General features: G+C 43.5%; 3 protein-coding genes across 6 annotated transcripts in view; 2 read left to right on the forward strand and 1 right to left on the reverse strand.

The window, feature by feature from the left end:
* Positions 1-558: 558 nt before the first annotated feature.
* TFPI2 (tissue factor pathway inhibitor 2) lies at positions 559-6,899 on the reverse strand. Of its 2 annotated transcripts, none has more exons than XM_050971432.1 (5): positions 6,645-6,899; positions 6,375-6,554; positions 5,699-5,878; positions 4,313-4,486; positions 559-1,838 (listed from the first exon to the last, which is right to left on the reverse strand). In XM_050971432.1, the coding sequence occupies exons 1-5, from the start codon at positions 6,724-6,726 to the stop codon at positions 1,738-1,740; spliced, it is 717 nt and encodes a 238-aa protein (XP_050827389.1). In that variant the 5' UTR covers positions 6,727-6,899; the 3' UTR covers positions 559-1,737. The 2 variants fall into 2 exon arrangements, with proteins under 2 accessions (XP_050827389.1, XP_050827388.1); XM_050971431.1 differs by having other exon boundaries at positions 559-1,841; positions 6,645-6,895.
* A 3,218-nt stretch (positions 6,900-10,117) lies between these two features.
* Positions 10,118-13,758, forward strand: LOC103812823 (guanine nucleotide-binding protein G(I)/G(S)/G(O) subunit gamma-11). Of its 2 annotated transcripts, XM_050971593.1 has the most exons (3): positions 10,118-10,268; positions 10,397-10,500; positions 13,314-13,758. In XM_050971593.1, the coding sequence occupies exons 2-3, from the start codon at positions 10,405-10,407 to the stop codon at positions 13,437-13,439; spliced, it is 222 nt and encodes a 73-aa protein (XP_050827550.1). In that variant the 5' UTR covers positions 10,118-10,268; positions 10,397-10,404; the 3' UTR covers positions 13,440-13,758. The 2 variants fall into 2 exon arrangements, with proteins under 2 accessions (XP_050827550.1, XP_009084208.1); XM_009085960.4 differs by lacking the exon at positions 10,118-10,268 and having other exon boundaries at positions 10,280-10,500.
* A 117-nt stretch (positions 13,759-13,875) lies between these two features.
* Positions 13,876-27,132, forward strand: part of LOC103813117 (probable acyl-CoA dehydrogenase 6) — a 76,236-nt gene continuing 62,979 nt past the window's right edge. For both annotated transcript variants that reach the window (XM_050971104.1, XM_018909758.3), the window contains exons 1-2: positions 13,876-14,027; positions 26,055-26,175. In XM_050971104.1, coding sequence (XP_050827061.1) covers positions 13,905-14,027; positions 26,055-26,175 — 244 coding nt within the window. In that variant the 5' untranslated portion in view covers positions 13,876-13,904. The remainder of the gene's footprint in view (positions 14,028-26,054; positions 26,176-27,132) is intronic.

The raw sequence follows: 27,132 nt of genomic DNA on the forward strand, positions 1-27,132 counted from the left end.
AGTTCACAACCAACAGGAAGGGATATGGGCAATGTCCACAGATACTGTGCCCTGGCTCCCCCAGGGAGTTTATACTGGCCCCTTTCTGTTTGAAGGCTGGCTACCAAGAGGTTTGGCATGGGACTCAAAACTGTGTCACAAGTTACTTGCCATTGTCTGCCACAGTGTCCTCATTTATCTGCACTAAGCAAGGGATGATTAAAACAAAAAGGGGTTTTGAGACCAAAAACCAGAAATGGAGTGACAGAAAGACAATGGCAAGCGCAGACAATGAATTTAATCGAAAATCTGGCAGTGAGAGAAACATCAGTAAGAAAATCAGATCTTGACTAGTTTGCCCATCATGTTCCCTCTCTGAATTAGGTTTAAAGGACACACCTGAATTATTCTAACTGAAAGCCTGTGTAATTTCAAAGAAATAGCTTGTTACCCACACAAAAGCTATTCAGATAGTGCAGCATCAAACAAGAGTGCAGCAGCAGACAATAAGCTAAACTAAGCATCCTTTTGAGAGCACCTCTTTTGAGAAAGCCAGCTGAGCAACAAAATTGCTGGGGATGATTAACATCAATACAATTTATTGGCTTTCTTTAAATAAAGGCCTCAGTGTAAGAAATTATTGAAGAGACAACTAAACTCTGTTAGAGTCATAATTAACAAATTATAGGTTCCATTACACATTGGTCTCTACAACTCATTCAGGATAATGACAGAACAAGCTTTTTTTTTTTCCCACAAAAAAACATTTTATTAACATTACTTGTGAATTTTTATTTAGAAAGTATTGTAAGTGAAATTAACTGAAATTCAGACGTGACTAAAATACAAAATATAAAAGAATGTGCAAAAGTATCACCATAGGTATGATATATAAAAGTGCTCAAAAGAGGGATTACTCTTTTGTAGATGAAATTTGCAGAAACTTCTGCTGTTCTGCTTTAACAGCTACTGCATTATCACAAATATCAAAATCCTCTGCAGATGTAATCAGCATAGCTCCATTAAAATCAGTAAAACTATGCTGATTAATGCCATATGAGGATCCGGAGTAACTTAACAGAAATTTCAAATGTCATGAAAAAGTAATGGCTACACTTTTATTTTAGTACTCAACTATCTTATTCATTGCCTTTGTCAGAGTGTTTATCAAGGCATATCTATTCCAAATTCTTTCCTGCGGGATGAGCTGCTTTTAAATTTACACTTCTTGTACTGTTACGAAGGCTTCTGAAAGCCTTTACTATGAACTGTAAATGACCACCTATGTAAATGGTAGGGCCAAAGTATATAAATGGCAGGACAACAAACCTCTGAACACACTTGTGAAAAGTTCCTTTTCTTTAGCAAGCAGAGGATGCAAAAAAAAAATTTAAAAATCCATTGTAGATTTTCAGTGTTGGACTTTCCTTAATTATAATAACAAACATTTGATTCTTCAAATTTTAACTGATTTGCAACAGCTGAAATATTCTCCCAAGGCAGTAGTAACATTCCCCCCATAAAAACATAGAAATCTAAACAAGTCTTTCCAAAATATTATTGCAAAGACAACACAGCAGAAGAACCAAACTTAGGTTCATTCTTCTATTAAATGCAGTTTCTTATAAAAGTAAATTGCATAAAAAGCAGCTCTGAAAGACAGAACTATGTCAGTATAAAACTTTGTGAAAAATATCTTACAAAAGAAGAAAGCGGAATCAACAAAAAGTGTTTCAAGCATCCAAGTGCGCATCAGCTTTAAGACTTCAGGTTATATGTCTGAGATTTTTTCTTCAGTTTTCTCACTATTTTTCTGCGGGATAAATTTGTTGGCTTGTTGATACTCGGTTTCTGATTTCCTGCTAAGAAAACAAAGGAAGCAGATAGAGAAACTGAAGGACAAAACTGTTACTACTTGTTACTGTTTGAGTTTTGTTCATGTTACACTGTTCACTGTCCAATAATAACAAACATACCAGAAACTGTAACATGTGTTCTGCATTCCCTATTCTCACACTGTAAGGTAGCCAGTGTGTTCACCTTTGGAATCCTACTTTGCTGCTCTTTTCCTGAGCAGGCTCAAAGTCTTATCCAAGTGTCCTGCAGTGACAGCAGAATGGAACTAAATACACTGCCCTCTATTAAAAAAAACCAAAAACAAAACAAAACCACAACCAAAAAACAAAACAAAACAAAAAAAAAAAAAACCCAACAACCAAACAAAAAAAAAACCACACACAAACAAGAAACCCCAACCTATTCTTACATTTCTCTGAACAGTGGGGAAAAAGGTTAAAATACAGCCAGTGCTTGTGGGAGATGTAATAATAAAATTGAGTTTCTGCACAAAACTCACAAAAGCTGCAGAGTGGCCTAAGACAGTCAGAGCTAACATCAGACATACTTTCAAAGGCTGCACAAATTGTGCGAGTACAATTCAGAAAACAAGTATTCTACAATCTTGCCTAAAAATCTTTGTCTTTATGCTACCTATTTACCAGCACACAGAGCCACTGTGGCCAATTCCCAATTCTTTTGCTGTCATCCCAATGCATTTGCTTTCTTTTCCAATATTAACTTTTTAAAGACGAAATTAATCACAAACTTTTTCAATCAAAACACTATAGATCAATTCAACAAACAGTTGCATATTTGCAGAGGGAAGGCCAACTGAATTCAACCTGAGACTCTAAGAGGTAACATGAAAGCTGATGAGGAGGAAATAATGGAAGCAGGAGAGGAGGAGTGGCTTAAGTTGCCTGAATTATTTGCTTAATGTTGCTGTGCACTCCCAAGCTCTATAAATGAATATGCATAGCACAACATTAATCAGCACTAATTATGCCCTTAACTTTGGTCTTCATCTGTACCAAGCCTTACTGAACTATGAAACCCCAGAGTTGATGAAAAAGCTTGTAACTGATACTTTGCATGTGGCTATCTGGTGCTCTAGTTACAAGACAAACAGCATCTCCTTACCTCTTTCTTACACACACAAAAAGAAAAAAAAAAGAAAGAAAGTAAAAAAGAATTGAGGAAGAGAGAACCCCCAGGTGAATCTGGCTGGGTGTGGGCAGGGGCAGCGTGGAGGTGAGCGCTGAAGAAGCAGTTTCCTTCCTCCTCTCCCTGAACTCTCCACACTGGAGCCTGGCCCAACCACTTCACAGGTAGTAATGGATGCAAATTAGATAATCACAAGGATCTCAGATAAACTTAACATACTATTAGAGACTCTCTCATAATACAATGGCAGAGACACACAAAGATGTGTCATCTACAGAAATATTACTGTCTTGACTAACTGGCAGGCAATATTTTTATTTCTGAGGACTGTGCTCGGGGTACAATCCTTGCCCCAGCTCTGGATTTCCAGCCCAGAACTGAAGAATCATCTCCCAGCATAAGGCTTCTGACTATACAACTTCAATACTGAGGTACTCAGATCTCGGGCTTATTATGTTTAAAACAGAGCTGCTTTTTAGTTTTTCCTTTTTCTTTTTCCCAAAGGCAATGTACATGATTGATATAGCCTTAAATATTTTTCCCATTAGTATCCATTTTTAAAATATTGCACAATGTCTGCTTCATAAGTGTTCTGGGCAACAACATACAATTCTCCATCTCCCTCATTTATTTTCCTATCAAATTAATTAAATTAGAGTATTAAAACTTGCAATAGCTGCAATATGACTGCAAACAAAAGTACAACTGTTTAGATTTACAAGCAAAGTCACTAGTTGGTTTCAATAAAAGCATTAGGAAAATCAATTATCATTCCAAGCTTTCCCTCCACAGCCTGAGAAACAGCTGACACAGCACAAATGATGAGGCAGAAATCTTTAGTAATGGGAATAGGAAATGTCAGTAGGCAACAGGGAATTGAAGAAGGATGGTAACTTCTGAAAGTGCAAAGGAAAAAAGTAAATTGATTTCACAACTGACTTTAATCCTATTTAAAACTATCCAGAATAAAATGATATCTTAATTAGTGGTCATGGAGATACAGTTTAAACACTGATTCCTGTAGGCTCTAGGAAGTAGGCTTAGCCTTTTTGTGTGCCCTCCTCTACACTTCATTCAAATATGGTGTAACCACCTCACATCACACTGATTTTGCCAGAAGGATTTAGCATTGTCTTTCAACTTTCCCTGCCCTTAAAAACATAAGAGTCCAAAATGCAAAAAGCATACCCCTGTAGCAAGCCAAGGTGAGTAAAAGAACACTATGTACACTTGGTTATTGGTATGTGGATTTCTTTAACTGTTTGTCACTGACAAAATAAAAAAAAAAAAAAAAAAAAGGAAAAAACCCCTAAAACTAAAAAAACCTTACCTTTCCTACAGACATTGTAGCAATCTATTTCCGTGACAAAGTTGTTGGCATTTCCACCACAGCCAGTATATGAGAACTCTTTACATGATTTAGTCTTGGTGTCATAGTAATAGCGAGGCACAGAAGAGGAACACAATCCTTCATCCTTTGGGCTATAGCATAGCAAGGGGCCAGCTTGGGAAAAAAGGACAAAGGAAAAAAAAAAAAGAGTGAGAAAAATTTTAAAAACATAATCTCTGTATGTTGCTTCTTAAAATTGATTCTGAAATAAATTTTGTGTCTAAACAGCTCTTTTTCCCCTTGAACTGACACTATTACTAATGACTTCAGAGACTTTCTACATCCTATTCCTGTGAGCTGTGAATTTGAGAAAGCAATAGAACATCCTAGAAAACAGGATTAGATCCCATAAGTGAAATTCATCAGCTATCTCCATTTGTGATGGTATACATACGACAGCAAAGATTTTTATGTAATCTTTTTCTGTATATACAGGAATAGAGCAATAATTTCGGTGGAACAACCTCTATAGAGAAAAAACAAGGCACAACTTTGCTATGATTCTCCCAGCATATTCTGCTTGCAGCAAAAAGTACAAATCCAACAGCTTTCCTCAAGAGCATGTTTCTTTTTGCCTCAACAAATTATTTTTTTTCTGCTGTAGCCCCTTTATCAACTCATTGTATGTGCAAAAGAAATAATTCAGTTTTCACCTAAGAAAATGCTGATAATCTGTCATCAGCCACAAATAAATGTCATCAAGCCCTAATAACAAGGCAGTGACAGCTTTTACACATTCTGGTAGATCTTCAAAGAGCCTGTCTTGAACTAGATATTAATCTGATGTTCACGTCAAAACTTAGTTATAGTCACCGGCTCATAATTGCCACCAATCTTATTTAAAGCTCAAATGGAGAAACAGTGAAGAATCACACCAGGCATCTCACTTTTGTGAGAAACTGAGCTGTTGAGTGTCAAAAACGTGAGCTGCCTACCACCATCTCTCAGGCCTGAATTTTAGAAAGGTGCTTCTGCTTTACATTACACTACCACTTCCCTGAATGTGACTGCAACAATCTTTGACACCTTCCTCAACACAGATCTTTAACCTTATTATTTCTCTTCAGATACACCTGTACAGCTCTCTAGAAGTTAAGAAATTGATCGGGTATAGCTGTGGGTATATTTAAGATCTCAGCATTTTTGTTCTTCCACTAACAGCTGAGACAACATATTAAAATTAAAGTCGACAATATAAACATCTGCTTTACACAAGTCTTCAAAAATACCACTGTATGGGTATTCAGAGGAAAATATCAAATGAAGTATCATCTTCATATAACTTTCAAACCATCTATTTTATTAAAAGTTTGGAACAACCATTACTTTTTTCTGGCAGACAGTAGTCCACACAAGACTGCAAATCTCTGAAGTTGTTGCCATTTCCATAACAGCCACCATAGATGAATTCCTCACACCTCATCGAGCTCAAGTTAAAGGCATATCTTCTTAGATAACCCCTGCAAGGTCCTTCATCAGCCTCCATCCGGCATAATTTGGGCACTTCTGCAGAAAAAAAATAAATTCAACCTCTGTAAAGCCAGCCCTTCACACTTTGCACACAGAACAGGCAGCATAGCGTGCCGGTACAGAACAGGTAGTGTAGGCAAAACTGTACTACTTCAGTCGCAGGCAAGTCCCAGTTTTTCCCACCTGCTTTTTTCTGGAGGAATCCAATGCATTAATAAGCGAGTAAGTGCAATATAAAATCACATTTAAAATACAAATAGATAAATTCCACACGCCATCTCTGGGTCAACTGACTCTGTATTTTCTGCCCAAAATTGATATCTGCAAGAAGCCGCAACAAGCAGGAGAGTCACCAGTTGGACTCGATCATCCTAAATGTCTTTTCCAACCTAAACAACTCGATGATTCTAAGACTCTGTGATATATCGGGTAGGTGCAAAGCGTCCCGCAAAGCCAAGCAGCCTCCTCGGCGTGTCTCCTCCAGCCCCCTGCCACCCCGGGGCCCTCTGGGACTGCCGGTCCCTGGACTCACTCTTGATGGTCCAGCAGCTCTTCTCGCAGTCGTCGAAGGTGAGGAAGTTGTTGGCGTTGCCGTAGCATCCCCCGTAGGAGAACTCCTGGCAGCTCTGCGTGTGCCGGTCGTAGTACCAGCGCGGCACCTGGGCGCGGCAGGGCCCCTCGTCGGGGGGCAGCAGGCAGGAGCGCTGCTTCTCTGCGGAGACACCGGCCACCGGGGCTGAGGCCACCGCGCCGGCGGGAGAGGCCCCAGCCCCGCGGGGTCCCACCGAGGGCCCGTTCCTACCTGTGAGGGGGCGCTGAGCCAGCGCGGCGCAGGCCAGCGGCAGCAGCAGCGCGGGCAGCGGCAGGCGGCGGCCCGTGGCCATGGCGGCAGCGGTGTCCGGGAGCGAGCGGCGCTTCCCTTCCGACGGCAGGGCTTTATATGCACCGAGGCGGCTTCCCCGGGCCGCCTCCTTGCGCAGGTGGTGGGAGGGGAAGGTCTGATTCAGCGGGGCAGGAGGTCGCCGCTGACCCGGCCGTCAGCGGGGTGCGGAAAGCTGCGCGATGCGGGACTCCGGGGGCGCGGGCAGCACCCGCCCCGCCCCGCCGCGGGGAGCAGCGGGGGCCGGGCGGGGGGCGCCGCCGGGGCTGCCTCCCCGCAGGGCTGCGCCGCCCACAGCCCAGGGGCCTCCGCCCCGCGGCTGCGGCGAGCTGGCTGGGGTTCAGCCCCCGCCCCACTCACGTTACGGGATGATGCTCAAAGAGCGTTTCCTGTAAATCACGGCGAAATCTGGGACAGGTCACTTAGCGAAAGCCTCCTCTCTCCCCCCGTCATCCTCGCCTCATCCCCCCCCCCCCCCCATCCACGCCCCCGAGGCCGCTCCCTATTCGGAAGGTCCGGGTAGAGGACCGTGGGACGCCGAAAATCAAACGCTGATCCTGATGCAGGTCCTGATCCAGCCGGATCGAGTAGCGGCTGGATCAGGACCTGCGCTCTTAGCGAGTGCCGCTGAGACAGATGCATGGCATTAGTTTGCCTCCGTAGTGTAAAACGCTGATGAACTTGAGAAAATGAGGTATCATCAGAGGGCTTAGACTCTGGGAAAACCCGAGGGGCCGAATGGATAACAACTCTGGCAGTGCAAAGAGGGATGGATTTCGGAAAATATCATGACCTGGTTTATTCTACAGATTGTAACCCCACCAGGCAAAGAGGTGTGATCTGTGGGAGAAGGGGCTGAGCAGCAAACAGCATACTTTCCCTTTCTAATCTATTAGACACATTGCATTAATTAGTGTTTACCCCAGATTGAATACAGTAAGAGAGATAAGAGTGGCTGCATAATAGGCGTGTTCTCCATAGATAACGACAAACTAATCTGATGATCTATTGTTCTTCTCTGCTCCCTTTACAGTGACTTTGGGCCATAGTCCTGCAGGCAGGCACTGCCCTCAATGGGCTGCAATACAGGGCCCTGGAAATCTGTGGCCTGCAGGAAAGAAGACACAGTCTGTATGGGCTGTAAGCAGGAGGCACTTCAGGGCACCCTGATTACTTGAACTGACTTTCTCTCCATGGTTACTGTGCTTTTTGTCATGGAGGACTACAACTAGTTTCCTGACATAGTTTTATTTTTCATTAAGGCAAGAAAGGAGCAAGTGCTATCCCTACTCCACCTACATGACTTCTGAAAGGGTATGAATGGCACCTCTTTCCCTCCTTTTTCAGAACTGCTCCTTTTTTCAGAATCTCCAGTAGCTAAAGTATAAGTGGCTGTTTTAGTGACAAGAAAATAAATTGTGGTGTGCTTGAGTCGTCACAATGGGACATATTTGCCATGCTTTAGATTCCTATAGCTACAATGGTTACTAATGAGTGTCCTCATTTTTAGGGATTTTGTTCAGCATATTAGGCAGAGCAGCTATATCAAAGCTTATGCCCCTCCAGAAGAAAAGAACCAACAAACAAAAAAACCCCACATACTTTTTCTATTTCCAAAAAAAAAGCAAATGATCATCTTTCTAATACTGGGAAACTAAAGTGGTTTTAATATGATGTTCTTTAATATGTTGTCCTAGACTGATGTCCTTTAGTTTTCATGACATTTTTTGAAATTGCAAAGAAAGAAATTTAAATACCACTTTAAACAATAGGAGCAAAGTGAATGCTGTAATGCAAACACCATTTTCAGCATTTTCACTTTCCTCTGTTAACAGACACATAGAAATCAAAGTCTGATTTAAAGCCACCTATCCATCAATGCTGCTATTCAACTTCTCCTTTGCTTTAACTTAGATCAGGTAAATACTGTTAAAAATATATGAACCACAATAAAAGTTATCACAGTGAGTGGTAGAACGTCCATTACTGACTGCCATCTGCAGAGCCAGTCATGTCAGTCAGTCATGTCAGCTTTCACAGGTCAGTGAAAGCTTTCCATTACAGAGCTATGGACACCAAATTCTTCCCACCCCAACGGTGTCAGTCGTGTGCCAGAGCCCACCTGCAGCTCACTCCTGAACCCTACACCTGCCTCCACCACACCATGTGCTCTCTGCCTCTCCACACCACAATGTTTCTGCTTCTACCAACAGACCAGGCTGTTCTGAGACACTGGCCAGCCAGCTCCTTCCACCTGTTTTGCCTGGCCCGGGACCAGCAGCTGGTGGGGTTGGGGAATGCAGCTGTCAGTGTAGGTTATGGGGGTGTAGAAAGTGCATACCACCAGCTGGGGAGGGGAAGATAGCAGCCATAGGGAGAGGATGAAAAAATGATATTAGTGAACTGGCTGAAGTAAAATGAATACAAACCCCAAGAGCACTATAGGAGCAGTGCTGGAAAATATGTAAATCTTACATGCTGCTGACAGCTGCTTACATCTGGTGAGTAGGAAGAGGTCGGAGAAAGAGGTGTGTTTAAAGGGAAAAAAACAGGGGAGAAAAGAGGGGGGCTAACTGCCTATAAAGAACTTTGAAGTGGCAGATAACAGAACTGCAAGCCCATTTTAATGCCCTGTAGCTATGTTCAGTCTCAGGGGTCCTGAATTGTTCTTCCATTGCTATTGTAGGAAAGCAGCTGCTAGGATGAGAGATGCTAGGTGTTGTACAAACATGCATGGAGGGACCACTCGGTTTCTAAAACCATAGAAACCTATTTGGGATCTAGACCTCAAAACCAAATGCAGCCACAGGAGAAGAATTTCCTAACTCCTTCTTGCATTTTCTGAATGCATCACTTCCCTTATGCTGAGTACTCCACCCCAACACCTGTCATAACTCCATGTGTTCAGAGACCCTTGTGCAAGCCAGGCACAATAACCCTCTTATGCAGTGTTGCAATTCTTCTTTGCAGACATGCCTACCAAAAAGTTGCAATGTTGATTGGGCTGGCCACCTGTTGAGGTACTTTATATGGGAGCGGTTTCTTCCCCTATCTACCTTGGTCCAGTTCATCTGTAGTGGTAAAGCACAAGTATTGAGGAAGGTACCCATGCACACCACCTGCTCTGCCTTGGCAGCGGGGGAGAAGAACACAGAACCCAAGGATACAGGTGGCACAGAGCATGAGTCATTTCTATGGCCGAGAGGTGGATGGGGAGGAGATGGTGGGGAGAAAGATCTCACAGCTGGGCCAAAAGCTCCAGCCGACCTCGCTGCTCTTGCCCCGCACTGGAGTTGCAGAGGGTGAAGCCAGGGAGGTCAGCACAGGAGGGTCTTCCAGCTCCCGGCTCCTGCTGGGACGGTCGGACCTCCCTGCGCTGGCAGGGCCCGTGTCAACGCCCCGGCAGCGGGGCCGGGCCGGGCTCTAATCCGGTTAGGGGGGATTAGCGCGCAGGTTTAAAGGCCGGAGAGGCGCGGGGAAGGGGTGCGGGCGCGCCGGAGAGGAAGCGGCCGCCGCCGAGCAGCGGGGCAACCCGGCCGGCAGCGTGTGAGTGAGCCCGGGGGCGGACCGGGGGCGGCCGTCCCACAGCCCCGCCACCGCCCGGGGGCTCCGGCCCCGACGCCCTCGCTGCCCAGACGTAACCTTTTGTCCTCACTCCTTGCCCGCTTCGGTAGTGTAGACGATGCCAGCCATCAACATCGAGGATCTGAGCGAGAAGGACAAACTGAAAATGGAAGTGGAGCAGCTCCGGAAAGAAGTGAAGCTGGAAAGGCAGCCGGTGAGCGGGCGCGGAGAAGGGGCCCGGAGCTGCCCGGAGGGCGGGGGAGCCGGGGTGTGGAGCGGGGAGCCAGCCCGTTCCTCCCCGGGCGGCGGGGCCGGGCGCGACAGGGGCGGCGGGGTGGTGGGAGCCGCTCGTCCGCAGAGCCCCGGCTGTTTTGGGACGGCCGCGGTTTGCACCGACGGCTCCTGCCACCACTTTGAGTCAGGGGCCGGGGACGGCGCTGTTGGCACAGCACCGCTGACACCGCGTAGGAGCCACGGGGGTGGCTGTGGAGCCCAGGGGAAGGAGCGCACCATCCCGGGATAAAGCGCCCCGAGGGGCTGGCACGGGCCTGCCCGCCGCCGCAGGATTTGGCACCCCTTAATCCCGGTGGTTTTGGCACCCCTTAACTTCCCCTCCCCTCGAGTCCCTGGCGCCCAAGGCCGACACAAGACCGCCTTGCCCGGCGAGGGAGGAGCACGTCGCGCTGTTCCCGTCTTCTGTAGGCAGAACGCACAGGGACGTGCTGGTGCTAGGGGAGGGGTGGTCCTCCCCTGGGAAGCCAGGGCAGCCCTGTCGCGGCATTGCACCCTGCCTGCCCGAGGCCGGGTCTCGGCTGCCCGCATCCCCGCCCCGCTTCCCGCGCTGTGCAGTGCCCGGGCAGGAGCCAAAGCACCGCCCGTGCCGAGCCGTGACCCACCCAGCCTTGTTCTATAGACATTTAGACATTTACACTGATTGTTCCTTCCCACAAGTACTTTCCCCTTAAAGGTTTATGGTTTTGTACGTTTTCTATAGACGAAAGATGTGCAGAACTGATCTTGCTCCATGATGTTACTAATTTTGTTTTAAATTCTGCCTGCCAGAAGAAGCAAGTTACACCTAAATAAACCCTTCAAGTTGGGATCAAAAATACCTTTGTATGTGGGAATCAGTAGCATTAGTCATGTTGATTACACTGAAGGTCTAGGTATTGCCCCAAGAATAAAAATGCCAGAGTTATGTTTTAGCTGTGAGTTAGTTATCAGTGATTGTAGATGTTACAGTATAGTCTAAAGCTCCAGCAGTATTGAGGACTCAGTGTCCAACTAGTGTTGATACCTATATAATCTCTCAGAGATTATTCTTAGACAACTGAAAGACACTCAGCAGGAAGATTTGGAAATAATAATAGTTTTAAATACTTGTCTACAGTTTTGGAATAAACCAAAACCCTGATCACTTTAGGAAAATGGGTATTTTTCAATTTTCCTGTAGTGAAGCATGCTCAATTCTACCAGTGCATTGTAACAGAAGTTTCACAGTGAGAATGAAATCAGTGTTGTAGTTGCCACAGTCCCCTGGTAACTGTATGGGTGTTACAGGGACTGGGAAATGCAGAAACCACATTACTGTTGGTACCAAAAGAAAAACATCAGCCAAAATTTTATTGACCCCCACTAACAACTTTACAAAATAAAAAGGAAGTGGCCTTTGGAATGAATAAAAATTTCTAAATGTGTATTTAAGCAGGCTTTTTTTCCTTATAAGTGAAAGTGATCCTGGCAGTGCTGACTGAAGTAAAACCCTGGTCCTTCATATACTCTCTGTACTATGGTGTTAGGTGCTCCAGTTTGAATGAACAAAGTCAGCAAGGCACAGAAGAACAAGACACATGTAATGGGATTTCTAGGTGCAGCTTCTTCTTTGCTCTAAGGCAGCTAGATCTTATTTTATGCACTGTTTTATTGGGAATTAACTCTGTTCTTTCTGATGGCTTAAAGCCTAATTTTGCACAGGCCATGCTCTGTTGTTTGTGATGCAGCCAGTAAATTAATTGGTTCTCTTGTTGTAGTTTTACCTTTGAAATAAAATATAATTTAACAGAGGAGGCAAGGGGCCTTAAATTAGAAATACTAATCATCTAGTGGCCTGGCCAAGAGCTGGTTCCTGCTGCTGACTCTGCAGAGCAGTACTACTGCAGGGCCTGCGGGTAGCAAGGGAGGAGGTGGGGACAGAGCAGGAGTGTGTCCTTAGGCATCTCAGGTATTTGAGCATCTAGGGACAGTTTCTGCTGACACAGAGAGCAAGAGATGTGTGTGCACAAGGAACCTCAGGAGCTCCAGACGTTCACTTGTGCACTCAGACTCCACAGACACCACTACCACATGTGCTGCATGTGCTCCCATGTCAGTGAATAGAAACTAAACACTCTTCTTCTTCATAGATGGGTTCTGTGCAGGCTTACCTACCTCAGTGCTAGTTTGGTATGAATGCTATGGGAAGTGTTACGGTCTCAAAACACAATGGGCTCTTTTATTAACCATTGTTTGAAACAACTCCAGGTAACAGTGAATAAATTGTCTTTCCTACTTAGGCTCTCAGAAAAGATGGATCATTGCTATAGTAGAACTGCAAAGTAAGAATTGGTATTACCACTGAAAAATCATTGCTGAATGTTTTGTTTGTGAAAAACACATAAAGCCATAAATACTTGGAAACTGAATTGAAAGTTACTAACCCTGAAACTATTGACTATAAGTCATGCTGGTGCTGAGGGAGAGTGTGATCCACAGCTTAATAAAACTAGATTGGTTAATTATGAACGGAATTATGCAGCAACAGCTGTTCGAGTGGCATTTACATTCTCAGAGATACTCACATGTTCTGTCAATATCAGGCTGCGAAAAGAGAGGAAGGAAGCGAGTATGCACGTGCTTAGTGCTCTGTGGCCACATATTTTATGCTTGGTGGGAAGGTGAAGGAGAGAGAATATAAATTCACGGGTTTTCCCCACTGATGAACATTTCCCACGGCCGTAACGCAGCCACTTTTCTGTCCTTTCCCTCGAGGTGTCCAAGTGCTCCGAAGAGATCAAGAACTACATCGAGGAGCGGTCGGGAGAGGACCCGCTGGTGAAGGGGGTCCCCGAGGACAAGAACCCCTTCAAGGAGAAGGGAGGCTGTGTTATCGCTTAGGAGAAGGAACCCCGCGCCTGGCCCTGGAGCAGACATTCCTCCCGTACCCGTAGGGAGTGACTAGCGTGTCCCCACCGCCGCCGGTCTCTGTCGTACGAGCACAGGAGCAGATTTCTTTTTATTTTCTATTTCTCCTTACAAAAATACAGAAACCCTCGCGAAAGCTGCAGAGCCCCGCGCCGGCCGCTGGGCAGGGCCGGCTGTGCCCCTTTCCCCGCCGTGGCCGGCCTCTGTCGCTACGCGGGGCCCGCTCGCCACCCGCTTGTCGGTCGCTTCATGGCTGTTCGTTGGTATTAAAGAAAACCTGCTCGTAACCCGAGAGCTGCCGTGACTTGCTGCAGGGGCGAGAGGAGCGGGAGGAGGGACGGGGCGGGGCGGGACGGGAGCTGCCAGGCGCCCCGGGCCGGCTGTCGGGGCACGGGCGGCTGTCCCGGCCTTTGCCCGGCTCCGGCAGCAGCGGTGGCCATGGCACTGCACGGCGGCGGGCGCTGGGCGCGTCTGGGCTCTGCGCTGCGCGGCCGCAGCTCGGGGCCGCGGTACGCCGGGGACACCCCGCAGCACCGCGACCTGCGGGAGGCCCTCCGAAAGGTACCGAGGGGGGACCGAGCGAGACCGCGGCACACCCGGCCTCGCCGCCCCGTGCTGGGAAGCGAACCAGGGCAAGGGCAGCGAGCCGACAGAACGGCTCGGGGTGTGCTTAATTGAGTAAACTTCCCTCTGCCAAGGCCAGAAACGGAACCGTGTGTTCCCTGCCTGCCGGTGGCTCGCCGGGTGGCAGAGCCCTGCCCGGTGCGAGCTGCCCTGGGAGGAGCGGGGGCTCGGTCCTGCAGAGCAGGGCCTGCCGGGCACTGTCCCCGTTCTGGAGGCGAACGACGGACAGACACATAAGGGGAGCCTCCTGCAAAACTCAATCATAAATCAAGAGGAAACAGAGCGCTTCTGGTAACGTAGTGTGTAGAGTGAGTGCCAAATGGCAACCTGCAAGAACAGCAGTGCTGGTGAGCTCTGTGTATTCCATGTCAGCGAGGTCAGTGTCACCTGTAGATCTCCGTGGTACTGTTCATGGTACCTGCCAAAGCCAGAGAATCTGCCGGGTCTCCTGTAGGGAGCCCTGGTGTGGTGCCCACTGTGGGGCCGAGCACCGGTGAGCAAGAGAAATCCACCTTTAACCTAGGAACTGCTGTGAAAAGTGCTGGAGTTCAGTACTGCTGCAAACACCATTATTGTGGCCATAACATAAGAACATACAGTGGGGTCAGGAGAAGGGAATGTAAGGACTTATCTCAGATTGTAGGCAAGTTTCCAAATTCTAGCTGCTTGTGCGGTGTTCTCCTGTAGTTTTTTTAAAAACAGTACGTTCAGGATTGCCAGATACTTTCAGGTGATTTTTGGAGCTATGCTGTCCTATCTTTCAGCGATGCTTTTAAAAATTACTTGCAGAATCTTGTATTTCCCTGAATACACTTAATTATTTCCAAATTTCACCTCACCTCCAGTCCACTGTGGACAAAAGATAGTGGAGTTACTTCTGAAGGTAAGATTTTTTTAAATTTTCACACTTCCAGTGGTAAAATATCCCAAACCCAGTGTTTGGGTCAGATTTTCTGTCACTGAGATTTGTTATCATCAAGCTTTGGGAGAAGGGGATGTATCTTCTGTGTTATGAAAAAGAAATCTGAGCAAGAAGGAAAAGAGACTTATGACTTGTCACTTTCTTAGTAAAATAATTTCATTACTCTACATTCCTGGACTCTTTGCAAAACAGAAATAAGATGATACAGAAAGAGCCAGAAGCTAGAAATGAATCCTCACCTGGATTAATAGTGTAGAATTTTGTAATTAATACCTTTGTGTACAATTTGTGCTGATTCTGTCTGGAGAGAGCCTTCATATATCTGTGTATCTGCCCAATGAACTTGTTCCTTGGCACACTGCTCTTCATTACCTGACCAGGGACAACAACTCCATTAATAAAAAATTAGTGTCATTAGAGGACAAGGCCAGACCTTGTAAAGGAGGTGATCTGGTTCTTTGTCATAGGTTAAGGTTAAGGCACACATTGTTTTGTACCTCAAGTATTTGCAAATGTGTATTTATTGAGGACAGGGGAAGTAGCTATATTAGTGTCTGCTAGTGTTTGCTGCTCTGTTGTGTGACACACTGCTTTTTTTTAATAAAACTTTCCCCTCCTTTTCCCCTTGTTTTTATGCCCTCCATGCCCACTGAAGTGCAGATAACAGTATGCTCTACCTTGCTGGGTTCAGTGCAGATAATTAAATCATGGGCTAAGAGGGAATGTAATGCTATATTTATCACATAAAGCCTTGTGATAAATGTATTGTAGAATAAGTCACAGTAGACAATTGTCTGCTTTTTTCATTGCCCTGCATTTAAAAAATGCTTATATAGAACTTATTTTAGTTTTTCTCTGATCATATTGGAAAAATAGAAAAATCACTATTTATGTCAAATCCAGTCTGATGTTGTTCACACAAAGCTTCTAGCAATCAATGTTTGTTTTGTCTTAAGTTAAGCCTTTCTCCAGTGACTTTAGGATAAATAGAAAAGTGTCTCCAAAGTCTTTGGGAGAGAATGACCATTCAGTATCTGCAACACAATTTAAGTATACCTGTTATATATTCTGGGGCACCCTTTCCAGTAGCTAAATCCAGATGCGAGTACCAGAGAAATCAGAGAAATGAGCAGTGCAATTCCATGAGTGAGAACTGGGTTTTTTGTTTGTTTGTTTGCATTAATTTTATTTTTTTAGTGTGTTAACGTGCTTTAAATGATCTATAATTTCCCAATTGTTCTGAGCAGGATGAGGAAGAGACCCTTATAATTCCAGGGGGCTGTTTTTAGCAAGGGTATTGAAATAATCCTGTGAGTGGTTTCCTTTACAACTTTATAGGTCACCACCCTTCCTCTTGGAAACTGAAAACATAACTTTTCCTTAACTTGTTGAACAATGCTTGCAGTACACTGATATCCTACAGCTTGCTTCAGTAATTAGTATAGCCGGTTTGAAGAAAATGTTTAACTTCTTCTGTGTATGTGTCTAACAGTACTCATACACATACAGAATGTATATGGGCTGCCTATTTGTCTTTTTCTCTGGCATTACTAGTAAGAAACTTTGGGAAATGGTGAAATTTGACATACATTTTGCTGGAGCTGCATGTAATGTAAAAATGACATTTCACTTTACACCCATTGATGAGTGGGTATAGTTACACAGTGTTGTGTGTCTGTAGGATGAGAATTTCCCCCATGACAGTGAGACTCCACCAAGGGACATTGCTTCATTGTTTGCCACTCTTGGCTTGTATGTCATGGGTTTCTGTTTATTAATATATATCAATATATTTGTGCAGCAGTTAATGTCTCGTTGTATTAGAGCATGCAGGATCTGAATTTAATGTTAACATTTCCTTTAACTTTCTGGTAAAATTTCTGTAAATTTTTGATCAAAATAGTGTGGCTCTTTCTGACCACCTGCAAAATAACGAAGGGTGACCACTACTAACATTGGGACACCTTGGGTGGAGCTGGTTTGTTTATCGTTGTAAGAAATCATAAACCCCTGCCACAGGATGGTGAAGTAATAGCTTGTTGGTATTAGAAAGAATCACTTAAATGCCAGTTTCTCACTAAGTTGGAAGAGAGAGAACATGCAGCTGAATCTGAACAATACGTAACTGGCACCTGTGATTTTAAAACCTAATTTATCATACACCCAAGCTAAACCCTTCTGGAAGAAAAGTTAGATGTGACACTGGCAAGGCTCACAGATTCTGCACTGACTACCCTTCTGTCTAAAGGAAGCAAAATGTGTTCCCAGATTCTGGGGTGTTGCAGTAGTCTTTTTCATCTTGTATCTGCCAGAAACATCACGTAAACATTTAGGGGCTAATTCTCTTGCTGGTACCAAGAATTTTTGGTAGCAATTTATCAGAGAGGAAATCTTCATCATTGAGTTTTGTTGTTATTGGGAGAGGTAGCTGGGATATACCACTGCAATCTGAGAGACCATCAAGTACACCTACCAGTGCCCGACCAAGAAGTGCTTTAAATCAGTGTAGGAGAACAGGAGTGGAAAAAAATGAGGTTCAGTTTATTTAAGCAAGCTCTGTAAAAAGCTTTTTCTCATAATAGGAAAAATGTCACTTTCTGTACAAATGTTCCAGTGTGTAGCAAAAGTGCAATTAAGGCAATTTTGTAATCAGTGCTCCTATTTGTTACTTGGTGTCAGAGCAGAGCGGACACTGATATTGAGTTGATGGGTCCTAACACTGGACTTTTTTTCCTGCCTCATATCAATGTTAGAACAAATTTCCACTGTATCTAGTTGGACTTTTCAGTGAACAGCTTTTACTGTTAGTACAACTATGTACAACATAGTACAACTATGCCTAGTGGATATTTTTGTGCTTCAGATCTAGCTATTATATTGCTTTATCATTGCCACATTTGATGAGGCAATTCAGTTATGCATTTATGACAACTAAAATTGTGTCTTAATAAGCATTTTATGCCTGAGGAAAAAACTGGGGTTGAGACTGTTTTTGTCTGACAGTTCAAATGTGATGGTGTGGGGTGCAGTGGGAGAACTTGTTTTGTTCCTCCAGGGATGTAACCCAGATTCAGAAGGAGGACCCAAACCCCATCATGCCAATCTCTGGTGGACATTACACTCTATCTAAGCAGCACCTCTGTGTTGGAAAGTATGATCTGCAGGAGCAAGAAAATCTCTGCGGTCACTTGCACAGTCCTGTATCTCTTTCATAACTCAGTACAAGTAGCCTGGACAGTATTCTGGTGGCCAGAGCTCCCTGTCACCCAAAACACTCATCCCAGATCAGTGCCTAGATTGGCACAGCACACATTTTTTGTCTTGTAGGACTACCCTGGTTTAAAAGCATCTGCCCTCAGATCCTAGGAATACCTGTGCCCTCAGCACTCACTTTTTCACAGATTTTGGGATCCTCCCTTTTCTACCATACTCTTGGATAGGGCAGTTGAAAGGGGTGTGTTTGTGAGTGTGCAGGGACTGCCAAGACACTCAAGTGTACACAGGAGGGATTTGTCTTTGCAACGGTCTTTGGAAAAATGACATAAGGAGGGAGAAGGTGTTGGCTGGGATCATGTGTGTTTCTTCCCAGCTGGAGCTGCCTTGTAGCCTCTCATTCCTCAGGAAATGGTTGAGCAGGGCTCAGCTCCAGAGTGGGGGGCTGAATCTTTCATTTTCTTAGCATGGTGATGATGTGTGCCCTCTCTGCTTCAGCAATGGGGCTCCCAGATGTGCCTGCAGCTGCATGGGGTGGAGGGCAGGACATGCTTCTGCACTGCCTGGTGAACTTTTAGCTTGTTAAGGTTTCAGTAAGCGTTGGAAAAAACTGTGTAGTTGATTCAGGGTTTGGATTTTTTTGATTTCCTGAAGTAAAAACTGTGGTCAGATGTATGGGACCAAAACATAATCAGTATTCAAATTTCTGAACCAGTAATCAGCCTTGCTTTACCTATTAGGTTTGTTGCAAGGAACTGCGTTGCAGTGAAAAGGAGGAAGCACAATGATTTAAACAGAAACATGTCTAGATACTGACAAATGAATAGACCAGACACAATTGCAGAATACTTATAAAGTACATGCTTTTTTCCCATGGAAAATCAGATATTGTAAAACTAGATGAGGACAGGTATGCTTTATTACACAATGAGAAACTGCCAGCTCTTACATTATAGGGTTTTTCCCTCCACTATTTTTTTTTCCTCTGAGAAAGGGAAAATTTCCTTTGGTAAATGTTAGTTCCTGTATTTGGTGATCACTGCAGCCTTTGGTACCCAGGGCAGTAGCAGATTGCAGATTACTTTGTTGCCTGTGGCACAGCTTAATTGAAGGTATGAAAAGGAATTGTGCTCTGATTAATCAGTTTTAACTGCATGTATTTCCCATTAAAGCCTTATATTTTCCAGCTATTAGGAAAATTTTGTGGGTTTTTTCCTTATATAAGCCTACTCAATATTAGTTTAAAATCTGTTGGAAGCTTCTCTGGAAGGTCGTTTCTGGCCACAGCTATGTGCAGCAGCATTGGAGAAACCAACAATTTTTTTCTTGTCAGTGATATATTCCAGCTGGCTTGAAGCCTCCTCTTCATCCAATAGGTTTTTTTGTCTGTGGGCTACACCTTATTCTGTAGGCACCAAGTGGAGCCATTGGCTTCTGCATATGACATGTACGAAAAGCTGGGGAAATCAAATGTTTGAAAAACTTTAATCAAAATTACTTTATTTTTGTTCTTTATTTTAATTACCAGGAAATTCTACATCTAGGACTTTTTTTCTGCCACATTTTTGCAGGGTCATAAAATGGCTGTCTACTTTTGAACTGAACTTTTTCAGTTCAACCCCATATCATCATGGAAAATGTTTTCTTGGCTTGTTTCCAGAAACAGTCTGACAACAGCTCAGGATACAAAAGTTTCCATATCATCATTGAGGCCCAGCCTCAAATTCCATATGTAAATAGGGAAAATTTTTCATTGACAATTCTTGTAGCTGATCATTTGCCCAGGTGTGTCACATGATATATTTGGCTGGGTAGCCAGCTGGGAATATTAAGAGATGCATATTGTATCCAAATGCCAAATCTTCTATATTGTGGGCGAGAGGAGATTGTCTGTGAGGCAGAGATGTGTTTTGGCAGCATCTGGGACATTTGCTATCTGAACATGACCCCTTGCATGGAAGTGAGTTATATTTTATGTACCTCTCCTAGGTGAGCTCGTAACTGATAATAACACATGTTTTTATAGGAGGATTTAGGGCTACCCCCCCTTGTTTCAGTTAGTATTAAAAAATCCCCTAAAACAACAAAAAAAACCAAAACCCAAACAACCCCCCAAATAACCCACCCACAAAGAAAACAATCCCCAGAAAACAGTCCTGCAAAACTTCCTGAAGACCTTTGCCCTGTGCTGGTGGTGCATCCTGAAAGAGGAAGCAGTAGGCTGCAGCTTTGCTCTCTAGATTGCTGCAGACCACAGGCAAGCCTGTAATGAAGGATTTTGCTTGCCAGAAGAAAGTGCACTAAATAACTTTGTATGAGCAGGCAAGGTTAGCACTGCAGGGAACATTTTCTGGCTGCTGTGTGGTTAAATCATATTTGTTTAATGGGGTTATTTTTAGCCTGTTGTGGTGTTTAAAGTCACATACTGCCTCCGCATTTGCACCCAACATCATTGCAGACTGAATGATTGTCTCTTCTGCTGCGGCGCTGAGTCCGTCAGGTCAGGCTCTCCACCACCACGCTGGGGAATCCAGGCACCTGGGCAGCTCCTGACTTCTGCTAGGGTCTCCTGCCTTGTGTCATGGGGTCTGGAAGCACAGCACTGCCATCCATCCTGCCAGTGCTGGAGGGACTTCATAAATGCAGGAGGGACAGCAGGACGTGGATTTGCCTGCAGTGTGCTGTAGGCATTCTCATCAGTGAGCTGCCTGACAGAAGCTCAGTTTCTCCACAGCCTCTCTAGTAGGTAGTAGTTACAGGGAGCTGGCCTGCTTCTCTCACACATCTATATTCTCCCTAGTTCTGTCCTGAATGTGTTTCCACACCTCAGACTCCTTCCCTGTGGCCTTTCCCTACCTTTCTGAAGAGTATTACTGGGAAAGGATTGTCCATCAAACTTTATTTAGGACTTTGGAAGAGTCTTGAGAGAGTTAAGGAGGGCTGTGACCTCCAAGCCTAGGAGTGAGAAGAAATGAGTAATATGTTCTGAGAAACTCATTCAGGTGTGCTTGGGATGCATGTCTTGAGGGAACCAAGACGGAGATCAACATGTGGGAAGTGGGCAGCTGCCCTTTGAGCATAGGACTTTTTTCTTTCACGTGTTTTTCACAGGGTCATGAAATGGATGTCTACTTTTAAATTGAACTTTTTCAGTTCAACCCCGTATCATCATGGAAAACCTCTCCTAGATGCTCCTGGGCAGCAGCTGAGAAGACCTGCACAGGCTGCAGGTGTGGCCAGTCAGGAGCTCACCAGTGGGGTCTTGGCTGCCTTGCACTCCTGGGATGGGTTTTGGTGTCCAGGTTTGGTAGTGCCAATGTGTGGCCCATGGGTTTGCCCACCTCTGCTTTGCCTGGAATCATTCTAAAGTACTACCTTGACCTCAGCACAGTGTTGCTGCAATGCTGAGTTGTCTCACTGTGCAGTCATTGCTTCTTGTGGTTTTGATTAAAACTAAAGGACAATTGTTGTTTTTTTTTTTTTTTTTTTTTTGAAGGCTGTTAATTATTTGCTTTATTTATTGATGATATGGAAAGCAAAGGAATCTCTTGTCTATTACCTCTTGTTCAAGTCATTGTTGCACTAATGTCTAGGTATAACCCCTCAAGAACTGTCATTAGTGGTTTGTTGTATATTTATTTGCTTTTTACATTAAAGATCCTATTAACTGTGTCATCTTTTGTTACTATATCAATAGAGCTAAGTTCAATTACTGTAACTTGATTCAAAGGGAAAAAAATTCTGCTCCTAACATAATATGGAACAGTTATGTCTTAAAATCCCAGAATCATGGAATGGTTTGGGTTGGATAGGACCTTAAAGATCATCTATTTTCAGCCCCCCTGCTCTGGGCAGGGATGCTCAACACCAGATCAGTTTTCTCAAGGCCCCTTTCAACCTGACCTTGAACTCTTCCAGGGACAAGGCATCCACAACTTCTCTGGGCAACCTGTTCCAGTGTTTTACCACCCTCTGAGTAAAGAATTTCTTCCTAACACCTAATCTAATCCTGGCTCCACAGACTCCATTTAATCTTCTTAATCTAAAATACCTTTTACTTAGACATTTTCCCTTGCTTCTCTAATAAATTAGTCTAATCTCAGCTGAGGTGTAACTCACAGGAAGCTGTAATAAAAATTTGTGTAATTTTTTAAGAATTCAGTTTCTTGTTTCAAAATTCACTATCTTGCTAATAGTGTGCTGAAACTGTATGCTGTGCAGTCTTACAAGAGGTACTTAAAAGAGGTACTGTATGTAGAACTGGTGTGGTCTTTAATTTCTGAATTGCATGATAGGAGGTAAACATGCTGCTGAATGAAAACTAATCTTTAATTGCTGTAAAAGTCATTTGTACATACTCTCCGTACCCAAATTAATTCAGGTACAGTTTCTACTGTTGTAGAATGCATTTCTTTTAGAATTCAGAATTAAATGGCATTTCTAATGTTTCTGGGTAGTTGCTGATACAACTACAATATCAGCAAAAAATACTGAGCATCAGCATCACATATTTTTGTTTCTTTTCTCATTAAAGTAACATACTAAGTTTCAGTGGAAAATAGTCGAAACTATGGCAGTGATTTGGGGGGATATTTTCATTGCTCTTTTCTGAAGAAAAACTAAAATTACCAAATTCTAAAAAAAGTCTGAATTTATGTCTCTGTCCCCTCTCTAACCCTGCCGTGGCATTTCCCCAGACCTGGGCAGGAAGCTACAGGTGCTGTTTTCACAAAACTTTGTCAAGACAGTTTCTAACAAAAACACTTATTTTTCTTACCATCATTCAACATGAAGTAAATTTTTTGGCTTGATCCATTTCCAACTGGGCAAGCATCCAGAGTGTTTTTAATAATTCACAGCTGATAACCGCCCTGAGGCCATTTTTTGAAGGCTCCCCAGAGAGCAGCCTGAGCTCGTGCTGGGATGCAGGCTAAACCAAGGCTGCCTCCAGAGCCTAGTCCTTTAGGTTTGCATCTTTATTGTTCGGACTAAGTAGCCTGAAAAAAACACCAGTTCCATACAGACAGTTCAAACTTACAGTTTACATAAGACTTACTGTGCCCTTGCTGTCAGGAAAAGAACAGTTTTTGTTGTGGTATACTGGTACTTCAGCAGGTTGGAAAGTTACGTGGCTCCTTAACCAACTTTACATCCCAAATGCCATTAAAATTTGGCCAGCTAGATTAAGTGGAAAGATTTCTTTTGTGGCTGGGAATATCTGGCAGATGACATCTGTAGTATGCAGTGCTGAATATTTCTACTGTTAGAAGTTTTAGATCTTGTTATAGTTGGTATCCTAGTGATGGAAGTCTAAATGCTGGCACCCATGATTTCCATATTTCTCATGATAAAGCACATATAAATAAGCAGGCCAGCTGCTCACATACTGCTGAAAGCTTGCTTCTGTGCAATTGCCAAACACTGCATGGATACCTTAGGGTTTAAGTTAAGATACCTACATAATATTTGCCTGCAGTTCAAGTGTACAATATTTTTCTGAGGGCACAAATGTGAGGAAATAGCTAAAGCCAAGGGAGAGGACAAATCAGATGGCTAAAGCACAAAGCATTATTTGACCTGTCTTCAGCAAGGTTTTAAACAAATATTTAATTTTGTGATCATTCAGTCACTGCTGGCTTGACTCTTTAAAAATACCTCTCCTTGCTTAAATTAGCTTTTCTAGGAAGGGATGACGATACCCAGTAATCAGTGCTGAAGCACCAGCCAGTTGAGGAGTGCTGTAGTTCTTCAGGAATTTGGCTTTTATTTTTATGAGGTTGTACAAGGGAAGGTGTTCCCATAAAACCACAGTGAATGGTCCAGTAGCTAAGAAGAAACTGTGGCTATCAGTATCTGGACTGCGATTTTTTTTAAAAAAATTTTAAAGTCATACACAATTTATGGTTTATGCAGTGAGGTTGTCTTTGGGGGTTTAATTGTTGTGTCATGCAAGGAAGATCTTGTTTTACTCAATGTGGCAAACTCACCTGGAAATAAATCACTTCTATTAAGCAATTTGAGTTTTACTCAAAGGCGCAGGAGCAAACCTGCAGAAATCATGGCTTAGTCATTGAGAATGTGCTTAACTTCAAAGGTAGCTTTGTATGTGGCTACAAAAAACTTGGCCCAGTACCAGCTCCAACAAACAAAACTCTATGTTAGTATATTCACCACATATTTATTGCCAAGATCCATCAAAATACTGGAATAACTTTTTGTATGCTCTTTCAGGTATTCCCCTGGGTGTTATCCAATGAGCATTGCCAGATGCTATTACAGCCAAAAAGGTGTTTCACCACCTTCAACACTGAGGGTCAGCATCTTAGGATCTGAGCATATGGGATGTGGTAATATGGAGGAGAAATGTGAGCTCTCCTAGATAGGGTTCTGCCAAGAATTTACTATTGATCATTAGGCCTGTGTTAATCAATTTACCAGTGGGAGAGAGATAATAATTTCTGAATGAGTTGAACTTTCAGTATACAAATTTCTCAGAATTTAGTGAGAGAAGTGAAAAAGTTATTTTCCCTGTTACTAGCATTCAAGTATGCTTATTTTTGTGGCCATTGGAAGACAGAAAGCAGCCATATATGGGCTGAAATTCTCCAAAGAATGTGCAACAAATACATAGTTTGGAAGAAGGTTTTGCAGGGTCTCAAGAACACAGCAGTCATGGAGGGAGAGGATCCTATTTCCAGCTCAAGAAATAGTTAGCACCACAGGACTTGTTTATTTAGTGGGAACAGAAGACTTAAGAGGAGTAAGCTGTTTGTTAAAGGCATGACCTTTCTCTTGGGAACTGGTGTTTAGTTTGGTAGGGTTTAGTTTGGACCCCCTTGTGAGGCTGACCAAGGTGTGTGGTGCCCTTGGCTGCATGGCAGAAGCAGCCTGTGCCAAGGCCAGGTTTAGGCTGCAGAGCTGGGTAGAGCTGGGCACGACCCTGCTGCCATGATGAGCTGGTAGGCAGCAAGAGCACACCTGCAGGCTGCCCACTTTGCTCCTTTCCCATGGCCATGGAAATCTGGGACTTTGTGGAGCAAAACATCCAGTTCTTGTGCCCTGAAACCTGAAAGTGTCTCTGGATGTAGTGGCTGTACTGCAGATGTGTTTTGCTTGCAAAGGGAAGGGAAGCAAACTCTGAAGCCTGAACAGAGTAAGGGCTGTAGTCAGGCAGCTCAGGACACTGACTTTTGGAAGGTGTGCAGCATTAGCAGTAGCACAGACAAGAGCTGCTCAGGGGCTAGATTTGGAATAATATAAATTCTGGAAGAAGGTCATACTTTTCCAGTACATGTTCTGTCAGACTTGTGGGGAAGTCTAAATACAAACATGCTCCAAACAGCACCAACTTCCTTGAGAGTGTTTCAGGCAAAGGGAGAGGAAATTAATCTCTTCTACTTGACTTTCTCGGAACTGTATATGGTCATCAAGAACAGATCAACCTTTTTTGCCAAGGTTCTTTTGAGGATAATCCAGATTTCGTTTCCTTTCCTGTCACTTTCTAGAAACTGTACCAAAAAAGGTAACAAATAATGAGGGAAACAGCCATTTTCATAGACCTTGGAGAAGCTTAAATTAGCCCTGATGGCCTGTTCTAGTAGTAATTGCTGAAAGAATTATTTACATTTGCCTGATTACATTTGTTGAAATAGTTGTGGGTGAGTGGAAAATAAGGATATTCATCAGGAAGTAAGAAAATTAGCGGGCTTTTCTCTGTATATTGTTTTATCTTTTTCTTCTTGAATTAGTGTTTTTAGGTGAAAGTAGTCAAAAGTTTTTGTGTAGGATGTCTGTGTTTATAACTTGTGCAATTTGTTTTCCAAATCTAGATCATTGACAAGGAGATTAATCCCTTTGTGGATAAGTGGGAAGAAGAAGGACAGTTCCCAGCACATAAAGTGTTTAAAATCCTGGGACAGGCTGGATTCCTTGGTGTGGATAAGCCAACAGGTAGGCAAGTGTCTTACTCCTGACTATTAATAATGATAGACTCAAAAGATTAATTCACTTTTGCCCCAGGTCAAAGCATGGATTGGAATTCAGTGCAAAGTTTGCTTATATTCCTCAGTCATATACATGCTGGTTACCAACTCTGCAAATACACAAAATAACATTGTTGAGTACTTAAATACAAATGTTAAAACCTGTATGACTGTTATTTTAAAATTAGGGAAATGAACATCACTTCAGTTTTCAAGATAAAATCTGTATAAGAACTTTCCTTCTGCATCCAGATACATATGAAATAATCCAGATCTTCATTGAAGAAACCACAATTTGTAGGCATTGGAAGCATTTTAAGATTTGGCTTTTTGTACTTCCTAAACATGCAACCTCTCCATCGCTGCAAAGGGTGAAGACAGTGTGGCCTTTAGGCCAGTATCCCCTAGATTGTCTTTAAAATGCAATATTCCAGCCCACAGAAGCCTGAACAGAGCAGGAGGCTGATGACACAGAGAGCAGGTTTTTGTGTGTATGCTTATATATGTCAGTGACCCAAAAAGTCCAGAGGAATAGGAAGTATTTCTGCTCTTCAGCAAAGATAGATATTCTGCTATCTAGGTACATATTCTACTTTTTTTATATGTGATATAATATATACAGGTTTTCTTTTCAAATGCTGCTGTTACATGTTCAAGTCAGAATTCTTGGTGGTTTTCTTTACCCCCATTTTCCTACATTCAGAGCAGCTGAAAGTGTTTAATAGTTAACTGCAGATAATTTTCTATAGGGGCTAGCTCACATAATCTCATCTATGCCACACCACATCATGATATTGCTAAGGCACAGGGTTCTGTGTAACAAATCATGTCTTTTTGTCACTTAATTTCAGAGGAAATATTCCCTCTTTAAATGAACTCAAATTCTTATATTATAATGTGGAAGGTTGTCCCACAGCTGTTCAGC

This window comes from Serinus canaria, chromosome 2 (genome assembly GCF_022539315.1).
Source record: "Serinus canaria isolate serCan28SL12 chromosome 2, serCan2020, whole genome shotgun sequence".
Classification (NCBI taxonomy): Eukaryota; Metazoa; Chordata; class Aves; order Passeriformes; family Fringillidae; genus Serinus; species Serinus canaria.

Excerpts from the sequence above, each read along its gene's own strand:
- TFPI2 (XM_050971431.1), bottom strand. The coding sequence starts at position 6,726 with ATGGCCACGGGCCGCCGCCTGCCGCTGCCCGCGCTGCTGCTGCCGCTG. Across the intron at positions 5,879-6,374 it reads GAGCTGCTGGACCATCAAGA|AAGTGCCCAAATTATGCCGG; the intron begins GTGAGTCCAGGG and ends TTTTTTCTGCAG. Across the intron at positions 4,487-5,698 it reads CTACTGTCTGCCAGAAAAAA|CTGGCCCCTTGCTATGCTAT; the intron begins GTAATGGTTGTT and ends TTTTTTCCCAAG.
- LOC103812823 (XM_050971593.1), top strand. The coding sequence starts at position 10,405 with ATGCCAGCCATCAACATCGAGGATCTGAGCGAGAAGGACAAACTGAAA. Across the intron at positions 10,501-13,313 it reads TGAAGCTGGAAAGGCAGCCG|GTGTCCAAGTGCTCCGAAGA; the intron begins GTGAGCGGGCGC and ends CTTTCCCTCGAG.